The following is a 16,504-nucleotide window of genomic DNA, read 5'->3' as shown; positions in this document are numbered from 1 at the left end:
ACACAGCTTCCCCGCGCCGCGTTCCTCTCTATGAAAGCGAGAATGTGTGTGTGAGTGAGTGTTGAACCGATGTGTGTGTGTGTGTTTGTAAGTGTTGATCCATTGTGTGTGTGTGTGTGTGTGTGAGTGCAATGCGAGTGTGTGTGTGTGGTCGCCCCAGCTCAGCTGAATGGATGCTTGCGGATGGGGCCCCTGCGTTTGACGACGTCAAAAGACGTGCTTAGTCACTATGGGCTTCAGGAAATGTATGCAACCATGGCATGTGGACACCAGCTCCTCTGTGTGTTATGGTATGTTTGTGTGTGTGTGTGTGTGCCTGTGTGGGCTGCAATAATCATTCTTACATCAATTTCTACTCACGTGAATGGCCGTGTTCCGGGCTCCGACCTGACGCCCATCCTTCACCATGATCAATATCAGGTTGCTGAGGGCCGTGGCGGGGATGTCACACACTCTCACTCAGACTTGAGGCGCTCCATTGTTGCTGTGGCCCTGGCTTCCTCTGGCTTTGGAAACAGCGGGGGGGGGGGGGGGGGGGGTAGGTCTGGCTGTCAGCAGCAGCAGCAGCCTGCAGATGCTGATGCTGATGCCCTGGAACGGAGGCAGCGTTGTGTACAGTGGAACAGTGTCCAAGGTCGTGCCAATGAGACACCAACACCAGCTGTGTGGGGGTTGGCAGGGGGCCACTTGTGTGTGTGTGCGTGTGTTTGTGTGTGTGTGTGTGGGTGGTTGTGTGCGTATGTTATGTTGGTGCTGGACTACTATTTGCCTTCATCTACATGGTGTTTGTAAGTGCGTAGGAGATGCTGGGATTTTGTGATACCGCAGGTATGTGTGTGTGTCTGCATTTTTATTTAGTGGGCATGCGTCTGCATCAGGTTCTGTGTGTGTGTGTGTGTGTGTGTGCGTGCGTGCGTGCGTGCGTGCGTGCATGGCGTGCGTGTGTCTATGCGTGGGCACGCATGTCTGTGTCTGTCTGTGTGTGTACATATACATATATGTGTGTGCGTGAGTCAGCCTGTGTGCACGTGTGTATGTGTGCGTAGCATGTGTGCGGCGGTGCCAGGGGTCTCGTCGCAGGCGCGGTGCTGGAGGTGGACCCAGCGTGACTCTGCAGCCGCCTCAGGAAGGATGCCCCCCTGCCTGGGATGGTGGGGGCCCTCCCAGCCAGGGGCCATTCATCACTTCAAAGGGCCACAGGGTTGAGGATGTGGCGAGGGCGGGGGCTGGAAATGTTCCATCAGGCAGGCACGTGCCTTACATGAGTTTCACGGACGTGTCGACAAAAGCCCCCAGGTTCATCTCCCTGACGCCCCGGCTCACCTCCACTTCCCCCGTTGTTTTTGCAGATAGGGTTTACGATATGCACGTCTAATGTGTTTGCCTTGGCGCTGCATAATGGGATTTGGGCTCAGACATGCACCTGGGGCTTGAATCATCTGAGAGGATGGATACCTGAACGAGGAACATGATGACAAGTGTATGCTGAAATAAAGACTTCTATACGACGCTGTTCCTATATCTTTATATGTTCGTATGACTTCTAAGTCCCCCTTCCACGTTCTGTGTTACTGATTCATCAGCGGTGGATGACGATTAGCGTGCGTGTGTGTGTGTGTGTGTGTGAGTCTCTGCGTGCTGTTTTATCAGATGTTTAGCCCTTATTATGATTAATGACACTAGTAGCAGCGTGTGGATGTGGGATTGTTTCGTGTGTACTGTCTGTATGTCTTGGCAGCTGAAATGGCTCCAGGTGTACCTCCTGCGCCTAGAGACCACCCCCCCCTGCCCCCCCCTTCCTTCACAATGCATTCCTCGCCATCACATGATTGTTCCATGTGGTACGGTGTCCATTGTCTGTGACCCTGGTACTGCAGAGTCAGGTGGGTGGTGGTGATGGTAGTGCTTTTTGCGGTTGGGGTGGTGTTGGTTGCGGACGCGGAGGCATTGGCGGAGGCGTTGGCGGTGCTGGTGGTGGTGGTGGTGGTGTTGGTGGCAGGGCATTCACAAGAGTGGTCTCATTTGGAGAGGGCAGCATCCCCGACCTGTGCCAGCTTTGATGCCCTGCCATGGGGGGGGGGGGGGGTCTCTCTCTCTTGCTCTTGCTCTCGCTCTCTCGTCCTGTCAATTGTCTGGCTGTCCCATGCGCTGCTGGTGCTGGTATGCAGCAGGCCAGGAGGTGATGAGAGCAACCTTTTCCACTTGGCTGCCACATAAGCCTCTTCCATTAGTCCTGGAGGAGGACGTGTGGCGAGGAGGAGGAGGAGGTGTGTTTGTGTGTGTGTGTGTGTGTGCCATTTGGCGTTATTCTCTTTGGGTTTTAAACTGCCCTGGCGTGACATTCGGCTGGCAGTGGCCGTGGAAGGAAACGAGGGGTTGTGACTCCATGACATGACTGTTCCTACGACTGTTGTGGTTCGGTGGTTTATCTACATCTAAGTGTGGATTCAATACTCCAATACCCCACCCCCCCCCCCCCACACACCCACACACCCGACGCCTGATGCAGCGCAGGAAGTGAGTCAGTATCAACTGGAGCTCTGCTTCCTGTGCACTGATTCTCCTCTACTGCTCTCAGGATGTTTACCTCCCTCCCTCCTCCTCCCCCACCCTCCTCCTCCCCCACCCTCCCACCCCTTGGCCAAATGACTTCACCTCGGCACCCTCTGAGAAGCGGGTCGTGAACCTTGCGGTGTGTCCAAGGCCGGCGTGGCCTGCTTTGATCCCCCCATGGGTCTTCACACACCCCTGGGTGAACCAGCTTGTGCATGCTGATCGTCTCCCAGCTCCAGTTGTGCCAGTGAATTGGTTCTTGGCTCCTCGTGGCCAAGGTGTTGCGGTGGGGTACTTTCATTTGTGGGGGTACTTTGGTCTATTTTCCACTAAAATGTGGGGCACACTCCTCTCTCAGTCTGTCCTGATTGAGAACCATTGATTTATAGTTAGGTCTGATCGTAAGCGTCAGCATTTTAAAAACACATGCTGTTTCATGCAGGTAATGCCAACAAGAAAACATGAGATATCTTAGGGCCTTAAGGGCTTTAATATCCTTTATCTTTGTGATGAAGCTCTGTCTTTCAGGTTTGTGACTTTGGTTTTTACGGGACACTTAAAGTGAACCCCCTTAAAGGGGACATATTATGCCACCAGGTGTGAGTGTGATTGGCCTTACAAGCCGTCTCCAAAATCTGCCCCATATGACATCACTAGTGGGCGTGTCCACCTAGATCTGTGCTGGATAGATCAGTCTACCAGCCTACCCAGTGGACTGGGGTAAACTTTGCTCATCTATCCAGCACAGATCTAGGTGGACACGCCCACTAGTGATGTCATGGCGGGCCGATTTTCGAAACGGCTTGCAAGGCTAATCACGCTTACACCTGGTGGTATAATATGTCCCCTTTATCATCAGGCCTCAGTCCACCGTCTATCTGTCTGCTGTGTCGCTCTGCGTCTGACCCTCCTCCACGCCTTTTTTGTTTCCCCTCCAGTTCCCAGAGTGCGGCTTCTTCGGCATGTACGACAAGATCCTCCTCTTCCGCCACGACCTGAGCGACGAGAACATCCTGCAGAGGCTGAGCACCGCCGAGGACATCCACGAAGGGGACCTGATCGAGGTGGTGCTCTCCGGTACGTAGCTCTCCACATTAGCCCCTCGCTCTCACATGGCCACGTGGCCGGTCTGTGTGTTCACTTTTACGTTGGAGCACAACACATTTTTTGCGTGGGACGGCAATTAAGGTTCACGCCACAACCCCCACCCACACACACACACACCCACGCACGAGCACAATGGCACACGCAAGAACAAACATAAACAGACACATGCATACACACGCAACCCGCATCCTTTCCATCGCTCTATGACAATACCTCCATGTCAAAATAAACGTATGCAAATCTCTGATATTTGCACTACCATCAACCAATCTTATTATATAATAATATATCGTACGTAGTACCTCGTCGACCGTACTCTCAGGGGTGCTTGGAGTCCTTTGTCATCTCCAACTGCAAGTCCCTCAGCCTATTTTGAATGGCTGAGAGTGTTCAGCCGATGGCCTGAAACATCTGCTTTTGCTTTTGTTCGGTTCACCTCGGTTTTGTTATTTTTCCCCACCACCTGCCTCCATCGGGAAGCCCTGGCCCTTGGGGGAAGTCTTGCCCACCTGATGTGACCCCCCCATCCCCTTCCACCCACCCACTTCTCAGTGTGCGCGTAGTTCATTGTTTGGAAGGATTTACACGGTCAGCTGTAAGGCTTTGGGACTGAAGAATGTCCACTCAGGGACTGGAAACTTCCGAAAACACTGTTTTTGTTTTTCTTTGGTAGCAGACATTTTTTGCAAGTCGTATCTCTCCGTCTTTTCACTGAAACAGTTTGAATCCTTCTATCGTCTTCCATATATTTCCTCTAGTATGATATCCAGTCCCTTGAGGAAATGCTGGCAGGAAAGCATCAGAGATGAGAAGCAATGCTACGTGACGTAGCACAATATGCTAGTGCTAACACTTCTCCTTATCTCACCCATACACAGTCGGCAATGCTCCCAATTTGATTGCACATCTCATGACGAAGATAATTACACCGCAATTAATATGAAGGAATAAAAATGAAAAAGACAAGAACAACCAACTTCCCGACTTTTTCCCCACTAAACCGTTTATGTGGTTCACGGGAAATGTTGTTCTTTTCCATCCCACAATTTGTCCACTGTCATCTTCTGCCCATGCTTTTTTCTTTCCTGACCAACCTGTTGTTGCACTGTGGGAGAGAGAGAGAGAGAGAGAGAGAGAGAGAGCATCTCCACCACCCACCCAGCAAGCGGGGAGGTGAAAGCAGCTTTTCCTTGGCTTGGGGCTCAAAGCAGAGAGCTTTGTTTTTCCTGCAGTAAGTGATTGTGGAGGACCCACCGAGTGTAAACAGGCTCTGATGTACAGAGCGGCCCCTTGCACAAAAACAAAAAAAAGAGGGGACAGACCGCACACACACACACACACACCACACACACACACACACACACACACACACACACACACACACACACACACACACAGAGGCCACGTCCTGACCCCCAGGAGGATTGAGGTTCTTGGCCCCGTCTCTGTCGTCTCATTGCCTCCCCCTTTCCCACTCCCTTTTCCCATCCACTTTCTCCACACAGTTCACAGTGTGCGCCACCAGCACCAACAACTGTGTTAGCGTTTGTATCGTGCAGAGAGAAAACCCACAGCTACACACGCTTGTGTTCAGCTTATTTAGGAGAAAACTTGGCCGAGGCGAGGATAAAAATCGGGCGCCATGAAATCACACAGATAACGACAAATCTTTTGGTCTTATGAGAGAAACGACACAACGGGCAACGCTTGATGCTAATAACACGCACAACGAGCCATCACATAAAATGGGGAGCCATGAGAGGCAGACTGCAGTTTCACAGCCGCGCGTGTGCATGTGCGTGTGCGTGTGTGTGTGTGTGTGTGTCGAGGCGATACTCATGAATACTGCCTTTTATGTGACGGTGCCAAACAGTTATGTGCGCCCTCGTGGCATGTGACTCACTGGAGCTTTGCCCCTTTGAAGTCGGTGCTCAACCTCAGCCCTGAGAGCCCGCGGGCTATCGGCGCTCATCTGGTCCGGAGGAGAAACCTCCGGCGCACAAGGTCCTCAGATGATGGTTTCTTGTTCTTGGGGTGCGAGGGTGACAGTGATTATCTGATAGAGAGCTGCGCAGCGATCCAATCGTTTAGTGTTGCCTTGGAGTTCCGCCGTGTTATTGAAGGGATATGAAAAGCTGGGTTTGTACTTGTGGTGAAAACAAGCAAATAACACTTTTTGCTTGAGGTAATTAGAATAAATGTTTTTCATTTTGGTGTCAAGTGATAGTAATTCAGCTGCTGGGGAAACTGGTCCTAATGTTGTTATGTAGCGGCTGTTTGTTATTACTTTTGTGTTCTTTTCCAGTTTGTAACCCCACCTTTGAGCAACTTTCTTTGGTTTTGACAGTTGATTCGCTTAATCTCTCAGAGTATTTTTTGCATTCTTTTCTGAGAGAGAATGACGTTGTATGGTTGTTATTGCAACCGCTTTGAACCACTGTCAGAAGTCTGTGTGTTGTCCAAGCTAAAGTATTCTTTCGCCTTATAGAGAAAGACAAAGCGCACACACACACACACATACACACATACACACACGCACGCAGTCTCGCTGACAGTTCAGAGTTAATAATTCCTGTGTCGGTCAGCAGTCGATCAAGGGCTGAATAAATGATTACCTGGTGGGCTGTTTCACATCCAAAAGGTCAGACGCGGCCCGTCATGTGCAGATCGACCCCATTGAAGAACAGCTCCATTCACACTTATGTCGGTAGCAATCATCACCTCTCCTTCATCGTCCTCACATCGGGAGTGACTCACTCCTCTGATGCTCTTCTGATGTGTCAGATTCTTTGTTGTACAGGGATGATCTCTGTTGGATGCACAACAAAAGAAAGATCTGTGCAGGAGGAGATAGATGGGGAGACATCTATTGTATGACTCATTTGGGGCGATGTGCTCCCACACAATCACACATGAAGGAATGCAAGCACACACACAAGTACGTTCGCTCGCACGCACACACACACACACACACACAAACATAATAGGTCAATATGAGATTGTTTGTCCATGACTTGTACCCTCGGGTTTGTTTTTTGGAAGCTACGCTAGATTGATTTGTTAGGGTTAACAGGTGTCAGACTTGACTGGTGATGATGTTAAGATGGCGGCCTCTGCTGGCCAAGCACTGCACTGGCACTTACTGACACAGGCACACAGAACCACACTACACACAGCATACAGGCACAATGAGCTTTCTCACTATTATTCTGGGAATAGGGAAGTATGTGGGATAAGTTGTACGTTCAATATGTTTATTATTTTAGGTTGATTATTTTCCTTCAATTTTCTCTTTCCTATTCCTCGACTGGATTGCTTTTCTTGCGGCCATATTCTCCAAGAAACACTTCACATTCCGAGTTGTAAAACACACAACCACACACACACACACACACACACACACACACACACACACACACACACACACACACAAGCCCTTGAACAACAATGGCGACTGGCACGCAGCCAGTAGTTTGTCCGGAACAAACTGGCGTCCCAACACTTTTCTTGCGGTGTGTTTGGGCTCCATCAAGCTGTAAGGTGTTGTGGTGTTTCCCCAGCCCTAGCCACGGTCGAGGACTTCCAGATCCGCCCCCACGCCCTCTATGTGCACTCCTACAAGGCCCCCACCTTCTGCGACTACTGTGGTGAGATGCTGTGGGGCCTGGTCCGCCAGGGCCTCAAATGTGAAGGTGAGAGGGAAAGAGATTAATTAACGCACGCACGCACGCACATACATAGACCTATACACACACACGCACGCACGCGCGCACATACATTGACCTATACACACACACACGCACGCACGCGCACACGTGCGCACGCGAGCACACACGCATACGCGTAGACATACATACACACACACAGACAGACAGACACACGTAGACACACACACGCATACACACTTACTCACACAGACACACACACACACACACATACGTAAACACACACACAAAACAAACAAACAAACACACTTGCACGTAGACATACTTACTTGCACGTAGACACACACACACACACACTGACAGACAGACAGACAGACGCACACTTAGACATACATACACACACATAGACATATACACAAACACATAGATGTAGACATATACACACACACTCACACACACACACACAGATAGAATCACAGACACAGACACACACACAAAAACAAACAAAGACACAAACACAAACTGACACACACACTCACACACACACACACACACACACACGCACACACACAAGCAATGATCCACGCATCCTGGAGAAAACCAAATGACAAATTTAAAGTAAATACAGAACAGATGAATATTACTCCTATTTTTTTGTGACCAAACTCCTCTTTAATGATGGGGATATTGATGGATTGGGCCCTCTTTGAAGCACTGAAGCTCTGACCACAATTGATGAATGATGCAGCAAGCAGTTTGCCAAAACTAGCCTCCGGACGTTAATGACTTTAAACACTCTCTAACCAGCTCTAACAGAGAGAGGCAGCCACTTCCAATGCATGCAAACAATGGCAACACATGCTCTCACACACACACACGCACACGCAAACGCACACGCGCGCACACACACACACACACACACACACACACACACACACACACACACACACACACAAACACACGCGCGCACAGGCCAAATCTCTCCTCCATCTTCAGAGAAGCACCGAGAAGATATAACGATAAAAAAAATACTTTATCCAGGGCACAGCAGATTTGAGGACGAAATATGAAAGGCTGAATCATATGTCGACTCTCCTTTCTCATTTTCCTAATTATTGGATCATACTTTATGTGCTCTTTAATTTCCATGTCATTAGGCAGCATTTGAACTCCTCTTAGAGTATGAGTTGGACTTAAGTGGTCCATAGATCAACCAGAGGAATGTTGGCAGGCAGGCAGGTTGACAGATCAAGATTTGTCAGGGGATACCAGTGGGGCCCTCTTGTGGTCGCTGTGAATACATCAGAGTCGGCTGGCCACGGTGTGCCTACCGGTACCATTTCAACCCCACAAATGCACTTCTGAGAAACGTTCAGCTTAAACGAATGTCATCATTTTCTGGTGTTTTTCTGCCGTTGGTAGGTTGCGGGCTGAATTACCATAAGCGCTGCGCCTTCAAGATCCCCAATAACTGCACCGGGGTCCGAAAGAGACGTCTGTCTAATGTCTCCCTGCCCGGGCCCTCGCTCGGCCCCAGGCCCCCGCCTGCAGAAACCGCTGTGGTCGTCATCGAAGAGGTGACTTCTGATTGGTAGAGAAAGAACCGTATTTATGTTGACCTATGTTTATGTTGGCCGTCTTTATCATGATGCAGAATGACAATGCCTTCACCATGGAAACACTGTGGAGCCAATGTAGATCCTCCGCTCTAGTTCAGTTTGAGACCTGGACTTGTGGAAGGGGTTTGGACCGGAGGAACCAAGGCCACAGGTCCACATGCTGATCACCAAGAACCCTTTCTAAGCTCCTCATTGTTTTTACTTTACCATTTGGCCCTTGTCCAGCAGATCATTTCCAGGGCTGTGTTGTGAAATATCACAGATGCAGAAACCAAAAAATGCAGAAATAAATTGGCTAGGGACATTTTTTATGGACCCCCGAAGGCACTATGAAAATATGTTGTATTGAGAGATAAATGCTCTGCTGTTATCTGGACCTCCATTGCCTTCATATGAAGCCAGATGTTGACCCAGTGCCAAACCAGGATTCATAAATAATGAATGCATTCCAACCCTTTAACCCCAATCACTGGTTTTCCCTTCCTATAGTATATCCATTGGCATTCCTTGTATCTCCATCGTATACTAGTGCCCGTATACTAGTACAATTGCCCCTCCGAGGAGGTTCGCCGTGCATCTTGTAATAAACCCTCGTCCCCCGTCCGTACCCTCAACCTCACCCCCACCTCCCCTCCACCCCCCCCCCCCCCCCCCCCACCCACCTCCACCTCCCCCCCCCCCCCCCCCCCCCCCCCACCCACCTCCAGCAGCAGCAGCGGTCCCACCAGGAGGCGGGGAAGCGGATCCTGTCGTGGAGCGGCCGGCCCATCTGGATGGAGAAGATGGTGCTGGGCCGGGTGAAGGTTCCCCACACCTTCGCCGTCCACACGTACACACGGCCCACCATCTGCCAGTACTGCAAGCGCCTGCTCAAGGGCCTCTTCCGCCAGGGCATGCAGTGTAAAGGTTGGCAGTCAAACGCCGGGAAACCCTTGTGGCTCTTTTCGGCCAGTTGGGCCGCACAATATGTATGTGTTGAATGTAAAGTGTTTCATATTACAAATGATCTTTACCCGATGAGAGTGTTGCAGTATAAATGACGAAAAGGGAGTCTGTATTGTATGTGGAGCAGGATAGTCTAGCAGTTAGGGTTTGACTCCCAGCTGAGAGGTTGTGGGTTCAAACCCCGAAATCCGCACTGCGCTGCATTCTTGAGCGAGATGCCGAACCCCATGCCTGCTCCTTAATGCAATGTATCTGAAATATGCTTTAACTGTCAGTTGCATAGGACGGAAGTGTCTGCTCAATGACTAAGTAGTAAAAGCCCAATGACAGATGAAACAACATTGTGGTTTCCTCCCTTTGACAGGTTTCCTGGGTAAACAGAAAGCAGGTCAAAGTGGAGGAAGGCCTTCATTTGGTTCCTCAAGGCTTGATTGATGAACGTGGGAGTTCTTAGGCGACGTCCCCGCAGAGTCATCCATATTAGAATGTCGTATCATTTCATGCAAAGGATAATTCAATTAGAGAAGTGACAGGATGAAACATGGGACGTTGATTGGATAACATTGGAGCTCGGAATAATGCTAATGGTGTAGGGTAAAGAATACCAAGTCAAAGAGCTATGGATTTGTATGTTTCAAGTACGGACGCAGTGAAAAAGTGTGCATTATACTATTGTTAGTGCTTGTTTTATATGCAATCCTTTGTAAAAGGTGCAGATGCCATGTTGACTAAGCAGTGTATATTCCCTGTTTGATTTGTTAGCAGCCTGATGATGTGTTGACCTCTTGTTAGATTGCAGGTTCAACTGTCATAAGCGCTGTGCTTCCAAGGTACCCAGAGACTGTTTGGGAGAGGTGGTCTTCAATGGCGGTAGGTCCAGGTTCCTTACATTACCTCGGGGCTGGGCTAGAGGGAAACATTTATTATTGTGATGATCATGGAGAATTTAAACAATATAACACTAAATATCACCATATGCTTATGAATTCAAAATATAATTCTGAACAGTCCCACATTGAAATATACGGAAATTGAAAGTACGGTATCGGCTCAAACTATTTTAGTTCCTAACCTTTCTTCCTCAATGTTGATAAGCTCATATTTTGATAATATTAAGGTCATAACTTCCCATCGTAATAAATTCAAACTATTAGAGGGGTATCAGGGTAAAGCCAAACCATTCATAAACCATGTTCCAGGATTATTCCCCAGCCCTACGTTTCCCTTTCGTTCTCTCCCCCCCCCCCGAGCAGTCCCCCTTAAAGGTGTCTCCCTCCATCCCTAAACACCCACTGTACCGTCCTCCCACCCCCCCAGAGCCCGCCAGCCCGGGGCCGGACTCGGACAGCACGGCGGACACCCTGGACACCATGGAGGTGGACAGCAGCGACACGGAGGGGCTGAGGGGGCTGGAGGACCCAGAGGAGCCCACCACCCCGGAGGACAAGATGTTCTTCATGGACTCCCCCTACCTGGACCGGGAGAAGGACGAGGAGCCCGTCAAGATCATCAGGTAGGGCCGGGGGCCGGGCCGGGCGCAGTTTGGAGACGGGACTGGGGATTCCATCTGAGGACATCGATCAACAATAGGAAATCAACCTCCCCAGAAATCTGCTACAGAGCCGTGGTACACGTTGTTGTTATTTGTATGTCGCGTGCTAACACACCCACGTTTGCTTTTGTGTGTGTCTGTGTGAGTGTGCTTGTGGTTTGCTTTCGTGCTTCTGGTTTCCTATTGCTCCCGTGTGTGCGTATGTGCATTTGTTCGTGTGCGTGTTTGTTATCATACGTGTGATTTTCCATTCCTGACGCACGTGCGTTCGTGTGTGTCTGTGTGTGTCTGTGTGCGTCTGTGTGTGTCTGTGTGTGTCTGTGTGCGTGCAGCCCCTCCACCAGCACCAACATCCCCCTGATGCGGGTGGTCCAGTCCATCAAGCACACCAAGAGGCGGAGCTCCACGGTGGTGAAGGAGGGCTGGATGGTGCACTACTCCAGCAGAGACAACCTGGTGAGACTGATAAGGGCCCAAACAGCCGTGCCCCCCCGTCCACCAGTACAGGGCTAGGACACCACACCCTGACTGCACCAGCCCCCCCGAAAGCCCCATGCGCTGTAGACACAGGCACGATGTCCACAGAGTTCCTCTTTCAAGTGTTTTGTTGTATGTTTTCAACCTGGCACTTTAAAAATGTGACTGAGCATTAGAGCATCTTATCCCAGCTTTCTTGTTGTATACAGGGTTAAGCAATTGTAAATGCTTAGAGCTTGTTTCTATTGCTATCTTTACCGTACCGACAGTGATAGATTGTTTCTCTTTCTTCTGACAAATGTACTTATTGTATGTCGCTCTGGATAAATGTGTCTGCTAAATGCCCTTAATGTAAATGTAAACGTCATTTTTTCTTTTTGTGAAAAATTTTAAATGTTGTGTCAACAGACTTAGGGTGTCTGTTTAATTTCATCAAAGTCATAATCGGCTCTCCCTCCCTCCCTCCCTCCCTCCCCTCTCCCCCCCCTCTCTTTCTCTCTCTCAGCGGAAAAGGCATTACTGGAGACTGGACAGCAAGAGCCTGAGTCTGTTCCAGAACGACACCGGAGCCAAGTTCTATAAGGTGAGACTAAAATGCGAGACGTAGCTTGGCCGACTATGTTTAACCGGGGAGTTCTTGGCCTGGTTTTGAAGTCCTGCAGACCAGCATGCAGCATCATTTGTTGGAAACTCTATTGTGGTGTCGGCCGATGAAGTGCGGTGCAGATGGTAAGAACAAGTCAAATGGTAGCATGACGTTGCTCCACTGACATCCCTCCATGGCTCTATGATCGTCTTTTAACCACCTCTAGATGCTTTTATGGTCATGTTGTAGTTCTTCCTACAGAAGGTGTTAGTCATAGGGAGGGTGTCGTTGCAGACACTAGCTGCCTACTGGGAGATGTGTGGCTGGGTTGGGTTGGGTTGGGTTGGGTTGGGTTGGGGTGGTTGGTGGGAGGCCCCACCGTGCTGCAACTGTAGACAGTGCCGGGATCAGTTGGGCTCCTGTGGATCGGGCCCCCTGTGGTTTGTTTTGTTTCGGTTTACAGTCAAGGAAAGGCAGAAACGTGGTTACATGTGTTTTTCGTTGCCCATTGTGTTTTGTGACTGGCTGGGGCGTTTTGGAGGTTTTCATAAAAACGAATGAGGTTCGTGAGTGATGTGAACTTTGGTGCACAGAGTGGACTGGAATAAGCAGTTCAAGTCTGCTGTGGTATGACACCAGAGTATGATCGCAGCTCTAGCTGTTTACGTGTTTTTAAAGTGTGTACACTAAGTTTAAATGGAAATCAATGTCACCATTGACCCTCCCCAAGTGTAAGCTGAGTCTTGAGTCAAACCCAGAGTCAAACCCAGCCCATGAGCTGTTTATGGGCTCACCTAACTACTTAGGTATAGAAGTGACGCATAAACAGAGAAAGTCTGGGCCGGGCGTTTATCATGACTCAGCGTTATTTAGTTAATTTGTCATTTTTCCTCGGCACATATAGCATGCCCGCAGTTGAGGACACAGCATTTCCCGCTGTGCCGTTAGCAGAACTGTCCTCAGTCATACACGCTAGACCCTTTAAACGAATACGAGGAGGAAACGGTTTCTCAACTTCATGCGTTTATGAGCTTAAGCGACACCTCTCAGCGTCGGGGACCCCTGCTGTGTGATGAGTCACATAGGCCTGCGGTGCAGGAGGCAACATGTGTTAACAACTGCAGCCCTGTGTCTGTGAGCTGTGGGTGTCACTTTGGCGCCCGGCCCCAGAGTTTTAGAGCAGCCATTACCCACTGAGCGTGATAGCATAGCAATTACACTCTGAGTTGGAGCGCCATCGCCCTACAACCCTGTGTGTGTGTTTGTGTGTGTGTGTGTGTGTGTGTGTGTGTGTGTGTGTGTGTGTGTGTGTGTGTGTGTGTGTGTGTGTGTGTGTGTGTGTGTGTGTGTGTGTTGAGGCATTCGTCAGTGGCGGCAAGAAACTCGGTTACATTGCAAAAGTTTCTGGGGCGTGGAAGCAGTCTTCGGCGTGTGTGCGTGTGTCTTTCGTGTACCTGCACGCACATACATTTTGCAACTTTCTACACTTTCTTCCTGCTCGCGGTCCCCTTGACCCTCTGCAGTGAGCGACTTTGAGCTAATAATTAACTGAAGCCGGACTCACGTAGCACACCCTCCTCTTCTTCAGGTCCTACACTGGTGGAGACAACAACCCGTCACCGGAGAGGAGTTACCCCATGCTGTGGCTTTACTGGCCTCTTAAATGTGCTGTACTGTACTACAAGACTGCAAGACTTGTACCACTTCTATAGAAGCTCTAGCTGTGGTGTGCTGCCTGCCTCGCCGTGATTTTATCCGCGGCCGATCATTTGCAGGATGCATGAGCTTTACAGAGAGTGTGGTTCTGCATGCTACTAGCTCTACATCCAGGAAACCTCCTTCCTGGAAGTCATATGGCGCTTTCGCCCTCCCTCTCTCTGAAGCGGCACTCTGCAGCCGCTCTCTCGCCACTCTCATCAGTGTGTGGCTCCTGTCGGCCACCCCTCACCCCCACCCCCTCCTTTTCCCCATTTTTGTCTTTTATGCCCCCAATCTGATTAGCGGTGGTGGTCGCGAGGCTTTTGGTTGGAGGAGGGCATGGCAGCCATTTTGCCCATTTGGAAACCATAAGGCTGGCCCCCGTTTGAAGACGAGACCCCTGTAGTTGTGGCTTTACTCTAAAGTGCCTTTTATGGGGGTAGGGGGGCTTCTCTCCTCTGTCTCCGCCAGATTGGTTCCTGTTGCACTTGTGCTCAACTAAAACCACACGCGCACACACACAGACACACACACATGCACACATGCTGGATGCAGTGGAACAGTAGTTGCCATGTCTTTCGTCTCGGTGGGCAGTGGCAGCGCCAGTGGCTCGTGCTCTGATGGGGCCCGTGGCAGGCCCTGCCTTGTAATCAAGGAGCAACAGAGTACTTTAGTCACCACAGAGACGGGTCACGTGACCCGGCCCCGCTAACCACAAGCACTTCATCTGATACTCCCTGGTTAGCCACACAGAGGGGACAGCCCGCGCTCCAGAATGATCACCCCCGATTGGCCGAAGCCCGCTGTCTTCCTGTTTCTTTTCTTTTTTCTTCTTTTTTGATTCGACAGCGAGGTTTAAGGTTTAAAGGAGACGTTTGAGGGAGGGATCTGGGCTGCTCTAGTCTCTCCTCCTCTGAGTGGGCTTCCAGTGAGACTACCAAAGCAGCAGAGACATTTCCAGCCTTGGGATTGCCTGCTTTTCATTGAGACTTGGTTGCTTCTGACAAGCTGGAAACCTTTGTTGATTCGACAACAAGCGTGTGAGTGTTTCTGCCTTATTTTGCCCTAGTTCAAGTGTGTGGTTCCACTGCAATGTGTTGTCTTTCTTGTGAGTTGCGAAACTGTGCCAATCATGAGGTTTCTCATGCACTGACTGGGAGAAATGTCGAAGGTTTCTCCTCTCAAGTATTGAGCTCTTCCGGTGCTTTTCCTCTGAACATTGGTTGTGTGTGGATTGTAATCTCTCTCCCTCTCCACCCCACCAGGAGATCCCCCTGTCTGAGATCTTGCAGGTGGAGCCGTGCAGGGACTACAGCCAGCTGGCCCAGGGCAGCAACGTGCACTGCTTTGAGATCATCACCTCCACCATGGTGTACTACGTCGGTGAGAACCACGGAGGCCACTACCACACCCCCACGCTGGCCACCTCGGGGGTGGGCCCCGAGGTGGCCCAGGGCTGGGAGAAGGCCATCCGGCAGGCCCTGATGCCCGTCACCCCCCAGTCAAGTGTCGCCAGCGCCGCCGGACACGGCAAGGACCACAGTGAGTTCGGCCGCTTGTGTGTAGGGGTGCTCGTAACAGCGTTTTGTTCAAGGGATGCATGGGAAGTGAATGAAGTACTAGATATAAGTCCATATATATAATGGAAAATGGATTTTGGTCGTCATCATCATCTTCATCATCATCATTATCAGGCCACTGCATCATTGCTTCACTGCAACAACATATCCGGAAGAAAACTCTTGCATGTGCAAGCAATGAAGTGCTCTGTTTCTGATCTGAGAACAGATCGTCTTAAATCTGCAAAACTTGCGAAGTCTCTGAGGGAGATCCATCGATTATGTGTTGTTATGTTCTGTAACCACTGTTTGCAGGATATCTAGTGGATGGGAACAGTACTCAGTATCAGGGGAGGCTGGAAGGCGAACTAACCCAAGCCTCAAAGGATTTCAAAGTAGAAAAGATGGATACTAAAAGCCATTGTCTAAGTGATTCATAGACAATTTGTCACTTTGACATTATCATTCATATAACGAGTATACATGTCAAACCTTTATTCCTACACATATGAATTGTGGGCACCATCAAAACTATTTGATTTGGCAAAACAAAACATTGAGCTGGGATGGAAAGTTAAAGAGAACTGTGGTTTGAATAGGGTCATAATTATTGTTTCACTATAGTTTTGATGATGCCAGTGTGTTAGTGATGCTAATAGAATGGCTATGGGCATGGGCAATCATTTTTGGATGTGTAGTCTGAGTACAGCGAGTGCACATCTGGATTGTTCCCTGGGCCTGTA

The 16,504-nt window shown here is 49.9% G+C and overlaps 1 protein-coding gene across 2 annotated transcripts in view; it reads left to right on the top strand.

Annotated features, from left to right (window-relative positions):
• Positions 1 to 16,504, top strand: part of prkd3 (protein kinase D3) — a 37,746-nt gene that overhangs the window by 14,581 nt on the left and 6,661 nt on the right. Inside the window, exons 3-11 of one of the 2 annotated variants that reach the window (XM_079752163.1) lie at positions 3,492 to 3,630; positions 7,221 to 7,352; positions 8,748 to 8,902; positions 9,655 to 9,850; positions 10,682 to 10,759; positions 11,207 to 11,402; positions 11,774 to 11,897; positions 12,424 to 12,501; positions 15,468 to 15,744. In XM_079752163.1, coding sequence (XP_079608289.1) covers positions 3,492 to 3,630; positions 7,221 to 7,352; positions 8,748 to 8,902; positions 9,655 to 9,850; positions 10,682 to 10,759; positions 11,207 to 11,402; positions 11,774 to 11,897; positions 12,424 to 12,501; positions 15,468 to 15,744 — 1,375 coding nt within the window. Of the gene's footprint in view, positions 1 to 3,491; positions 3,631 to 7,220; positions 7,353 to 8,747; positions 8,903 to 9,651; positions 9,851 to 10,681; positions 10,760 to 11,206; positions 11,403 to 11,773; positions 11,898 to 12,423; positions 12,502 to 15,467; positions 15,745 to 16,504 lie in introns of both variants that reach the window. The other variant, XM_079752162.1, reaches the window with a different exon arrangement.

The sequence above is a fragment of the Pollachius pollachius genome (genome assembly GCF_949987615.1).
Source record: "Pollachius pollachius genome assembly, chromosome: 15".
NCBI lineage: Eukaryota > Metazoa > Chordata > Actinopteri > Gadiformes > Gadidae > Pollachius > Pollachius pollachius.
Note: the sequence above shows the minus strand (reverse complement) of the source record. Positions and strands in the feature narration are given on the sequence as shown.